General features: G+C 38.5%; 1 protein-coding gene across 1 annotated transcript; it reads left to right on the forward strand.

Moving 5' to 3' along the window:
* The first annotated feature begins 6,581 nt into the window (after positions 1 to 6,581).
* Positions 6,582 to 9,868, forward strand: LOC149200038 (uncharacterized). Its single transcript, XM_089400818.1, has 4 exons — positions 6,582 to 6,689; positions 8,056 to 8,199; positions 8,456 to 8,651; positions 9,714 to 9,868. Exons 1-4 carry the CDS (start codon positions 6,582 to 6,584, stop codon positions 9,866 to 9,868), a joined length of 603 nt encoding a protein of 200 aa, XP_089256944.1.
* The last annotated feature ends 2,668 nt before the right edge of the window (positions 9,869 to 12,536 follow it).

Genomic DNA, 12,536 nt, shown 5'->3' on the forward strand with positions numbered 1-12,536 from the left:
ATCTCACGGAATGGAAACCAAGATTCAGCCCGGACAAGGAAGATTTCAGCTGGGCTCTGGTCTGGATCAGGATGTACTCCCTCCCAGTGGAATACTGGAAAGAAGAAACGCTGGCGGATATAGGCAACAAACTTGGCACCTTCATCCGAGTCGCGGCTAAGACAAAAACCCGCAAATATACCTCGTATGCCAGGATCTACATCCAAATGCACCTGACCAAAGCTCTAGCTGATACGGTAAGACTCTATCACGATGACTATGAATGGATACAACCTTTAGATTATGAGCATATTCCCTTCCGCTGTCGCAAGTGTCATGAGCATGGCCACCTCTTCCGAGACTGTCCATTAAATTCTCAGTCCAAAGCAGCTACCGCTGTCTCCGACAAAGACTTCGAAGGTTTCATGAAAATTCCCAACCGTCGTAGGCATGCCAAAAAAAGTCAGCTAGTTATGGACAACGCTCTCAAAGCCGACTCCCAGAACAACTTCTCTGTTCTTGCTTCGCATAATACGCAAGACCAACCCAGTTCTGAACCCCCATTTAAGACCTCTTCGCCCTCTTCCTCCCTCAACCCCTCAGACCCCATGCCGTCCTCTGATCCTGCTCTTTCGAATCTCTCTCCCAACCCTTCTTTGGAGAAAGGAAAATCGGTTTCAAGTCTTAGTCCCTTCTCCTTCTCCCAAGAGAAATCTTTACCGGATAATAAACAACAAGACTTTGACATGGAGACAGATGCTACTCTGGCTCTCAGTCTTCAGCAAGACGCGGATGAGGAAGAACTAGGTGATACTACTGTCATGGAGGAAGATCAGGCGGATGTTAGTCTAGATGGTTTGGACATCTTCACACTTGAAATGGCATGCAAACAGAGAGAATACAACTCAATTCCCCCCTGGCAAATAGACAAGCTGGAAGGAGTCTTAACCAAGGTGCAGCACCATAAAAGCCTTGGCATACAGGGAGGAAGCCCATGGGATGGAAAAAAGGTGCTCAAAGACCCCAAGAAACGAGGAAGAAAGACAGACCTTCAAAGAACCATAACATTAGGTGAAATACTTATGGAGTCGGGGCGATTCCCTAAGTTGACAAAGTTCTATAAACCCAAATCTCAGTTTACATGAAGTTAATATCCTGGAATGTGAGAGGACTCAACAGCCCCTCAAAACATAGAATGATCAAAAACTTGATTCAATAAGAAAAACCAACCATAGTTTTTCTGCAAGAAACAAAGAGCAGCCCTGAAGCTATTGAAATAATTCGCGACAAAGTTTGGGCAGGAAGCAGATCTATCTCTGTAGATGCCTCTGGAGCCTCAGGCGGTTTGGCCATCATGTGGAACCCGCAGATCATCTCATTATATGACTTCCATGCCACTCTCCATCTTATTTAATCCTCCTTCCACCTTATAGGCACCGGATTCATGGGCATCTCACAAATGTATATTTTCCTCAGACAATTCAGCAAAAACTAGAACTACTGGAAACGATCTCTATCCTCAATGAAAATAGGCAATTCCCGCTCTGGATTGGTGGCGGCGACTTCAACATAATAACATCCATGGAAGAGAAGCAAGGAGGTAGAATCAGGCTCGACAGTGACAGTGATGGCCTCAGACAATTCATTCAAACCAATCAACTTATGGACATACCAACCTCTAATGGAATTTTCACTTGGACTAACAAGCGTCGAGGTATTCATCACATTGCTTCCAGGCTTGATAGATTCCTACTTTCTGACAATGCAATCCACCTGGGAGGGGATTTCAATGCTTCCATTATCCCCCAAAGTGGATCTGATCACTGGCCAATTTCGCTACAATGGTCCAGACCAGGTAACCGCTGCAACAGACCTTTCAGATTCGAAGCATTCTGGTTCACAAATGCCACTTTTAAGGCGGTAGTCAGCGATGCATGGGCAGCTTACATCCCACCAGAGGGAGCCAAAATGTATCAATTCCAACAAAAATTAAAAAATTTGAAACACGTCCTCAAAGTTTGGAATCGCACAAATTTTGGTAACATCCAGGAGAAGCACTTACAACTGGAACAACAAATGCACATACTTCAACAAACTCTCATTCTTGAAGGCAGATGAGAAGAACAAGAACAACAGGAACAGATACTCTAGAACCAAATTGAGGAGCATAGGAAACAAGAGGAAATTCTCTGGCGGCAAAAATCCAGAATCAACTGGCTCAAAGAGGGGGAGAAGAACACAAAATTCTTCCACAAAGCCACCATTCAAAGGCGAATGCACAATAATATCACGTCCATCAACAACCAACAAGGTGAAAGAATTGAGGAACATGAGGACATGGAAAAGGAATTCACAGGGTATTTCAAGGAAATTTTAACGGAACCCATTGAAAACAGGGATGCAGCAATCAGAGCCATCACGCAGCATATTCCAAGCATCATAACTGCGGATCACAATAACAAACTTCTCCAGTCCACGACCTTGCAGGAAGTTGAAGAAGCCATGGCTCAACTCAAAGACGGAAAAGCGCCTGGGTCTGATGGCTTCACAGCCAATTTCTTCCATGAATTTTGGGAACTCATCAAATATGAGGTATGGGACCTCGTTGAAGAATCCAAAAGCATGCATTGGATCCTCCCGGCCCTCAATACCACCTTCATAGCTCTGGTACCCAAGGGAGGAGAACCCAACAGGCTAGAAAAATACAGACCAATCGCATTATGCAATGTAATCTACAAGCTAATCTCAAAGGTCATCGCAAACAGGCTCAAACCTCTCCTGCCCTTACTCATATCTCCGGAACAAACAGGATATGTGGAAGGACGACAGATCATGGATGGAATCATACTTTCAAATGAGGTAATACACTCATTAAAGATTCTCAAGAAACCAGGTATGATTCTAAAACTAGACCTCTCTAAAGCTTTTGATAAGCTTAGTTGGAATTTTATTCACAAAATGCTTTTAGCCTTTGGCTTCAGTGCAACCTAGACCAGGTGGATTATGAACCTCATCACTTCTCCAAGCTTCTCTGTTCTTTTGAATGGCTCTCCCTCCTCCCCCTTTCGACCCTCACGCGACATTAGGCAGGGGGATCCTCTTTCACCTTTTCTCTTTGTTCTAATGGCAGAAGGCCTCAGCAGACTTCTCAAATCGGTCGTTGCCTCTCAAGAGCTTAAAGGTATTTCTATCCATGGTCTTAATCCTCTGTCTCATCAGCAGTTCGTTGATGACACCATGCTTTTTGGTCATCCCTCCTCGAGAGAAGCCTCTGTTTTCAAGTCTCTACTTTCCCTTTACTCCGATGCCTCTGGCACCTCCATCAATGCCTCGAAATCTCAGCTCTTCTTCTTTAACACCCGCCCCCTCTACTGAAAGGAATATTGCCAAAATTCTGAGATTCACCATATCCCATTTGCCATCTAAATACCTTGGAGCTCCCATCTCTGATTCAGCCATCAAACATGCTTCATGGCGGTCTCTCCTTGATAAGCTTGAATCAAAACTCTCATCGTGGACCTTCCGTGCTCTCAACATGGCGAGTAGATTAGTCCTGATCAAGTCTGTCCTTCAAGCTATGCCGCTGAACCTCTTTTCCACCATGGCAGCTCCAAAATGGGTCCTTAAAGCCATTCGCAACCTCCAGCGCAACTTCCTTTGGGGCTCCACTGGTAGGAATCGAAAATGGGCTCTTGTTAATTGGAAAGAAGTTTGCAAAATCAAATAAGAAGGAGGACTAGGACTTCGGGATCCACTTCAAAGTAACAACACAATGGGAGCTCGAATGTGGTGGAACTGGATCTCCAAGCCTCATTCACCTTGGACTCGATTATGGCAAGAAAAATATGCTCTGGGAAGTCACTGGAACGATCTCATCAGAATCAACCCCACAGCCCAAGGATCACCAATCTGGAATGCTGCAAAGACTCACAGCCACTTCATTCAGGAACACAGTTTCTCGGAAATCCACTCAGGCACGTCAGCCAAGTTTTGGGAGGGTTCGTGGCAGCAGCTCCCTAAACTTGCAAATCTATTCCAAAATCCCCTCTGGCAATCTTATATGCAGCAAGAGAACCTTATTCAGGTTCACCAATTCTGGCAACAAACAGAGCATCATGGATACCAATTATGGAAACCAGCGAGCAGTTGGCAGAGGGATTGGGAGGGCGAAACATATGCAGACATGGATCAGGAACTCACTCATTGCAGAATCCGTCACTCCAACCAGCAGGATAAGCTCAGATGGGGTCACACGCACAAAGGCACATTCACCACTAAAGAAGCACATCATCTGCGCTATTCAGACACCCAAGCGGATAAAGATCAAATTTGGACACAAGTTTGGTTACCAGGGCTATGGCCTAAAATCTCAACCTTCTTATGGCTGCTAAGTAAAAAGCGCATTCTCACTTGGGACAATTTGATAAAAAGGGGATTCATTGGGCCTTCAAGATGCCCAAATTGCAATCTCAACTCTGAGACAATCAACCATTTAATGGAGACATGTCCGCTAGCAAAGCAACTTTGGGAGAAAGTGGAGAAATGCAACAAGAGAACAGAACCCAGGGGCGAGGATATAACGAAAAATATCAGGAACTGGGACAAGAACCCATTCAAAAGCCAACTTCTCAATACATTATGGGGTCTCATACCAGGCTTTTTGTACTGGATTCTCTGGAAAGAGCGCAACTCCAGAATCTTCAACAACACTTCCCGGACAATCGACTTTCTATGGCTCATCTACAAAAGAAATATCCAGGAAACCTTAGCCATAAGAACCTGGTATGATTCAGACATGCCAGAAGCGCAACAAGAGAGGGATATTTTGAAAGAATGGAATCTTGATCTCTCCGCCTTTGCAAAGGTCATCACCCGTCCCCCACGCAGCTCCACCTCCCCGTCCTCCTGGTCCCCACCAGTTTCCAACTCATTCAAGCTCAATTTCGATGGGGCAGCTAAAGGTAATCCTGGACCTACTGGATTCGGAGGAATCTTTAGAAGCCATACAGGAGCACTACTGCATATTTATTATGGTTCATTAGGCAAAGACACTAACAATGTAGCCGAGCTGGAAGGACTCTGGCAAGGGATCTGTCTAGCAGAACAAAAGCACTTCTTCCCTCTTGAGGTTGAGGGAGATTCTATCATCCTAATAGCAGCAGCCAAGAAAATTCAGGCAGGGGCAACAACAGTTAAGTTAGCAACCAGCTGGAGATTGCTAAGCAGGTTGGAATCCCTGGAGGCAAAGCTTAAGAATCCACATAGTATAACCTTCCAGCATGTACGAAGAACAACAAACCAGGTAGCCGACAGAATGGCTAACCAAGGTGTTTCTCAGACATCACCATACTTCTCCGGCTCCTTGGACATGGTCGATGATGAACAACTTAAAAGGGACTGCATCGCTTTGGTGCAAAAGGACCTCTCCCTCCCGGATGCGGGTGGTTTTAGTGCGTAACAGGTCAGTGGCTCGTCACAAGGGCATGTGTCAGCCCGGACGAGCCATGTATGCTAGGACGGGGATTCATTTAAGAATGGAGGCGATTGTTCATCTGCGCGACTTCAGACGAGTCCTTTCGGCATTTACTGCTCTTCTTGGTAGCGGGAAAATGTCGTTACAAAGCCATGGCGTCTCTGTCATTCTCCCGCAGTTTGGCATAAGGTTTGGGTGCTCGGAGGTTGTGTTTGCTCACTCTCTAGTTCTGAGGGAGGTTGTGAGGGGGTATTCTTGCTCTCTGAACGATTCGGGGATGTATGGTATCTTTGTCATTCTCCCGCAGTTTGGCATAAGATTTGGGTGCTCGGAGGTTGTGTTGGCTCACTCTCTGGTTCTAAGGGAGGTTGCGAGGGGGTACTCCTGCTCTTTGAACAATTTGGGGATGCAGTGTGAGCGCCAAAGGATGATAAGCAGGTGCGGAAGCTCCAGAGGTCGGGCTTCGTCTCAGAGGCAAGCTCCTTCCCCCTCCTCCTCAATTGAGGTTTCTTCCGACCGCAGACGCTCAAGGGGACGGGCAGTTGGCCGAGGTAGAGCAGCGGAACACCGAGAAATTATGGAATGTGGGCACTCTGCGCATCCCATGGTGAGATATCGTATTCCATGTACTCTGTCAAATTCAACTTTTTTTGTTACGGTTTCGGTGGAGCATTGCAGCAATCCTGGTGGTCAAGAAGATGCTTTACAGGCGAGCCCTCCTCGGATTCCTGGGTTGGCTCCCACAGTAGACATGCAATTCCCTGCCGTAGATATGCTGCGCCCTGTTCAAGAAAGCTTCTCCCCAGATCCTGGGGCAGGCCCAAGTGAACCTGCGCAGCGAAACACTCTCCCCGAATCGGACATCCCCAAGCAATTCGGATGCAAAACGGAGACAGATCCGCACACCACTGATGATGACTAGCTCGCTCTGCAGTTCGCCACAGGTCTCTGAGAAAGGAATTTTTTCACTATCTGCTCTCACTGCTATCTTATATGTGTCAGGTCTTTGTCCTTATGTATTTCTGTCCTTATCTGTTACTGTGACGGATATCCATATTTGTTCCAGTCTTTATGTGTTTCAGTTTCGGCTAATCATGTATGTTCAGTGTCGGTCTCATGTACTGTCGATATGGTTCAGTGTCGGTCTTATGTAATTTTGGAGATGATTATTCCTGAGCATTCTGTCATTCTCTCGACAGGAAACACAGGGCTACGGCTCTGTTGTAACACTGATGATGTAAATTTTACCTTTTTTGTAATATAATAGATTAGTCTGATTCAGAAAAACAAAATATTTACGACATTAAAATAAAATGATTAGTATTTTTTTTTGGTAATCTCTTACATTTTTGGAGTTAGATACACCAAATGACAGTAAACATCATATATCATAGAATAATAAAAAATAATTATCTATACTTTATATAATATAAAGTGATAACAAAATATTATTTATATATTAGAGTGATAAAAAACATTAATTATAATTATAGAGTCAAGGGTTTATACTCTAAAATCAGTTATAATATAATTTTTTCATTTAATTTAAAATTGAATTTTTATTATTTAAAAAAAAATTATATTTAAAAATATGATGATTTGTATTTTTTTTTTAATTTTTATATATAAAATTAATTTATAAGTTTTTAATTTTTAAATTTATCAAATTATTTATTTTGTTTGAATGGTTATCTTTTTTTTTTTTAATTTTTAAATTTATCAAATTATTTATTTTGTTTGAATGATTAATTTTATTTTTAAATATTAAATTCTATAAAATATTTTTAGAGATTTAATTTTTTTCCATATAAATTAACTAATTTAATTTAATATTAAGTAATTTAATATTTTTATAAATTTAAGTTTGTTTTGATGTATTTTTTTGGAATCTATTATAATGAATAATTTTGAGTTAATTTTTGAAACCAGCTAAGTGTGGTTGTAGTTCATTATCAAGACAATCATGATGATGACGATGATGATTCTTTATTGTGAGCTGGTTCTAAATTGTTCATCCAGTGTGGTGTTCATCAAGATGATGATTCTTCATTGTGAGCTGGTTCTAAATTTTGACCCAAAATTGTTCATCAAGATAATGATTATCTGGCTAATGAACCACACCACATTAACTAGTTTCAAATTTTAACCTAAAATCTGGAAAATAAACATTAACCTATTATGAATGCCATAAACCTAACTTCAAGAAATTAATTTTATTTTAATTTTTTATATATATTTTAATTCTAAAATAAATTTATATTTAAAAAAAAAAAAAACATTATATAGTTATATATGTTTGTTGATAACATATACTCCATAGGAATAACATACACCCATCCTCAATATATTTATATTTATATTTATTTGTATACATCCATCTTCAATGTCTTTATATTTATGTTTTTGTTCAATCACTATCCATGTTTTCCATGTTTTTATTTTCAAAGAAATTTTAGAGATTGCTAAATCTCAAAGTGGCCAACCATGTAAGAAAATTATTCATTGTTTTAATATTTCGAAGACATAAGTTTTTATGTGATTTTCGCTGAAGATTCTTCATAAAAAAATTTTATGTTGATTTGATTTCTAACATTCAATTGCAGATATATGATTTTCTTGAGAAAGCAGAAAATCTGACCAATTCGTACAAGATAAACCACAAGCCAGCTATTCTTATCATAAATCCCCACACAGGATGCAAAATGCACCATATAGAAGGCAGTGTTGATGCCCAAAGAATGATTCAGGTGAGTTGCTTTCTCTTTTATCTCATAGCTATATTATAAAAACTTGGATCATTTATAAATTAATCAAGTTTCCAACAAACAAAAAATTGAATCAATTCCTGCCAGATACTGCTTGTTACAGGCAGAAACTTCATAATTCACCTGATTTACTGAACAATATACCTGAATTACTGGAGTTTTCATGTTATAAATTCAGATACATTTTTTCATTAAATAATATGATTTATAATGGTATTTGCATGTGTGATATTCTCAGATTCTGAGTCTGTACACTGAGAAAGGACCTGTGGATGGTAATGACCAGCGTTCTGAAGATAGAAATACTCATGCTGCACCTTCGTCTCAGGACTATGTTGTGCCTGAACAACAAATATCATCTACAGAGATTGAATATCCAACTCTTCCACAAGAACCCGCTACAGGCACGACTGGAATTGTAAATATAGCAAATCGTTTGCCTCATGGGACGAAGAGAAAATTCCTTGATACAGACCCCATTTAGGTGTGCAGAAGAAACATGACTAGTATGCTTTTATATTTTGGTGATTTATTATATTAGTAGTAACAATTATTTAAAAAATGGCTAATTTTAGAATCAGATGCATTTTGATTTTTTCACCTTTGTCTTTGAGCATGAACCATTTAATGGTTGGTAACTTCGACCATCATGTAATTAATCCAAAAGAATTTATCAAAATCAGCTTCGATCACAAAAGTCTAAAATCAAATAAATTATTAATAGTTTATGTATTTAGAGATCTGTTTCCAGATTAATTACATTAAACATTGAACTTGCCTATCTTTTTCAAACTAACTAATATAGTTCATCTTCAAAACTATAATATTCAACTATAAAATATTCATTTGAAATTTAACTTTATTAAAAATGAAAACCCTTCAAATAAATTTGTACATTCACATTAAAAAACTAAAAAAAAAATAGCCTCAACCATTGTTAAGTGCCTTGCAGATAGAGAGGTCACAGGGAAGTCACAGAGTCAATTCTCTTCTACGCCCCTGGGGTTGGGCCTTGCTAGTCTGCTGACGGGCTTTGAAAGATTCCGTTAGAGGTTGATCTGCCCAGCAGATGGGCTTTAAAAAATTCCCTTAAGGGTTGATCTACTGAGATTTCATAGGGAGGTCACAAGGTCGATTTCATAGGGAGGTCACAAGGTCAATTCTCCTTGACGCCCTTGGGGTTAGACCTTGCTAATCTGGCCAGCGGGCTTTAAAAGATTCTTTTAGGGGTTGATCTACCCAGCCAACTGCTTTAAAAAATTCCCTTAAAAGTTGATCTACCCAGATTTTTTCGTGGATGTAACTACCACCCAGTGTCCATAAACCACAATATAAAAGTTGATCTACCCAGATTTTTTCGTGGATGTAACTACCACCCAGTGTCCATAAACCACAATATAAAGATAAAATATTTTAACCTATTCTATTTCTGTCTGTCGTTATCCTGTATTATTTGCATGCTGATTTCATATATTGTATGCGGTTGAATTTTGCAGGTGCTTTGGTCTTTTGCTGTCTCTCACGTACCCGGGGAAAACTATTTGTGCTCGTCTTTGCTATCCGTGGAACGAAATTGAATTATGACAACAGAAAAACGATTGAGGAAGCTGGCGTTGCCAACTCTGTCCTGACATTGGTATTCCAAAACTAAATCTGAGTACACAGACGTCCGCGCTCAACTGGGCACGAGGCCTTGCACAACTGGAACCTGATGGAATTCCTAGATTGGATCACTACTTTAGATTGTCGAAGCATTGAATTAATGTAATAGGGTCTAGATTTTGGCCGGAATATGGTCTTAATGTTTTTGGTTAGATCGTTCTTTTTGTTAGATAAAATTTGTTTTTAATATAAAATGAGCTTGAAAATTTCAAGGCATTGGATTTGTATAGAGTTGACCAATCAAATATGTAATTTTAACCTAACCAATTGGTATTAGATAAATTTTACCATAAAGTATAACCAGTTTTTTTTCTAAAACATAGAACAATTCAACTACAACCAATCTATACGATAATTTTGGTGATAAAAGGGATAATTGTCTATTTAAATATTAATCAGTTAGATTTACAAGTATTAGTTTGTCTCTGTTTAGTCTTCACTAAGTGACATGTTTAAACTTCATAGAGAGGGGTTGAGAATGGGAGCTACCTTTGGGGAACTAAACTATCCAAGGAGTGTTCAAGCTTGCTACAATTTTGGCGCACAATAACAAATCAAAAAAAATTACAAGTAATGAGGATTTAGGTTTGGTATGATAATGATCATTCATATATATATATATATAAAGTTTTAGAAATATTAAGATATCTAAAGTGATTATTATTTACAAATCGACAATTTTTTTTGGAGAATCTCTTTATAGAAATTTTCTTGGTCTATTTAACTTATTTTCATGAAATGTCTGAGTTATAAGTTTGTAAGTGTGTAATGTGAAATTTGTAAGTTGTGTGTGTTTATTTATTATAATAGTTTGTATAATTTTTCTTCTTGGTCTGTTAGATTGGTATCACAGTGAGATGAATTAAGCAAACCAAGGTTTCAGAGTGCAAAGTTTTAAGAGGAGGAAATTTGGAGGGGGTACAAAGTTTTAAGAGAAAGAAATTTGGAGGGGATTACAAATCAGTTAGTGTAATGTGAAATTTGTGTAAATTGTGTGTGTTTATATATAATAATAGTTTGTATAATTTTTCTTCTTTATATATTAGATTGGTATCATAGTAAAGGGAATTGAGCAAATCATAGCACAAGGTTTTGAGAGGAGGAAGTTTGGAAGGGATTGCAAATTAGTTGTAACATTAAATTTGTGTAAGTTGTGTGTGTTTATCTATTATAATAGTTTGTGTATTTTTTCTTCTTTGTCTATTAGATTGGTATCATAGTCTAAGGAATTCAACAAATCAGAGTAGCATAATGTGAAATTTGTGTAACTTGTGTGTGTTTATTTATTATAATAGTTCATGTAAATTTGCTTCTTTGTTTATTAGATTGGTATCATAGTGGAGGAATTGAGAAAATCAAAGGTTTTGAGAGGAGGAAATTTTGATGGGATTGCAGATCAATTGGAAAAAAATCTCAAAGGATCTCAAAGATTAGAAGATAAGTGTTAGGTTGGATTTGATTTTTATAAAACAAGAAATTTAGAAGTGAAATCAAGAGGTAGATGTGATTTGAGAGTTGACCTCTCACCATAAGGAGAGTGAAGATAATGATATTAGAGGTTAGAGGCCAAGTGTTAGGTTGAAGCTCAAATCAAGAGGTAGATGTAGAAGTGAAAGGTAGAAGATAATGATCTTAGAAGTTAGAGGGCAAGTGTTAGGTTGAAGCTCAAATCAAGAGGTAGATGTAGAAGTGAACGGTAGAAGATAATGATCTTAGAAGTTAGAGGGCAAGTGTTAGGTTGAAGCTCAAATCAAGAGGTAGATGTAGAAGTGAAAGGTAGACGTAGAAGTGTTTTCAGACCATTGCCATAAAGGATCTCAGAGGTTAGAAGATAAGTGCTAGGTTGGATTTGATTTTTTATAAAACAAGAAATTGAGAAGTGAAATCAAGAGGTAGATGTGATTTGAGAGTTGACCTCTCACCATAAGGAGAGTCAAGATAGTGATCTTAGAGGTTGGAGGGTAAGTGTTAGGAAGCTCAAATTAAGAGGTAGATATAGAAGTGAAAGGTAGATGTAGAAGTGTTTTCAGACCCATTGCCATAAAGAGAATTCGTTATTGTGTGCACAATAATTGTTCATTTTTTAATTTTTATTTTTTGTGTAGAAACACCATATTGAGAGGATGAGAGTCGATGTTCATCTTCAACCTCTCACCATAAGGAGAGTCAAGATAATGATCTTAGAGGTTAGAGGGTAAGTGTTAGGTCTTCAATTAGTTAGTCAGTATTCACCATATCTATGAGTCATTTTCATTAATACATTTTTCTTTTCTTTATGATTATTCTCATTAGTTATGCATGTAAATTCATGTACTAGGTGCATGTAGAAAGTCTCAATTCAATTACTTTTGAAAGAGAGTCTCCATATGTATTAGAAAGATATAAAAGAGTTAATATTACTCTATGTATTTAGAAAGATATAAAAGAGTCAATATTATTTAGAGTAACTATTATTAGTTAAGTAGGATCCTTTTAGTTGTCTTTAGATTTGTTTTTATTGTCTAAATTGAAATCACCTTCATGGAATTGAATTATCAATTCTTGTGAGCTATAGCTTAGTGTGAAAATTTGTGTGAGTTTTTTGTGTTTACATGTTGTTGTAGGTTGTGTACTTTCCCTTCTTTGCCCAACAATTTGACCTCATTTCAAGATGGGAC

The sequence above is a fragment of the Pinus tabuliformis genome, chromosome 2_1 (assembly GCF_031772625.1).
Source record: "Pinus tabuliformis cultivar Carrire ecotype Pingquan chromosome 2_1, CPIR1, whole genome shotgun sequence".
Lineage (NCBI taxonomy): Eukaryota > Viridiplantae > Streptophyta > Pinopsida > Pinales > Pinaceae > Pinus > Pinus tabuliformis.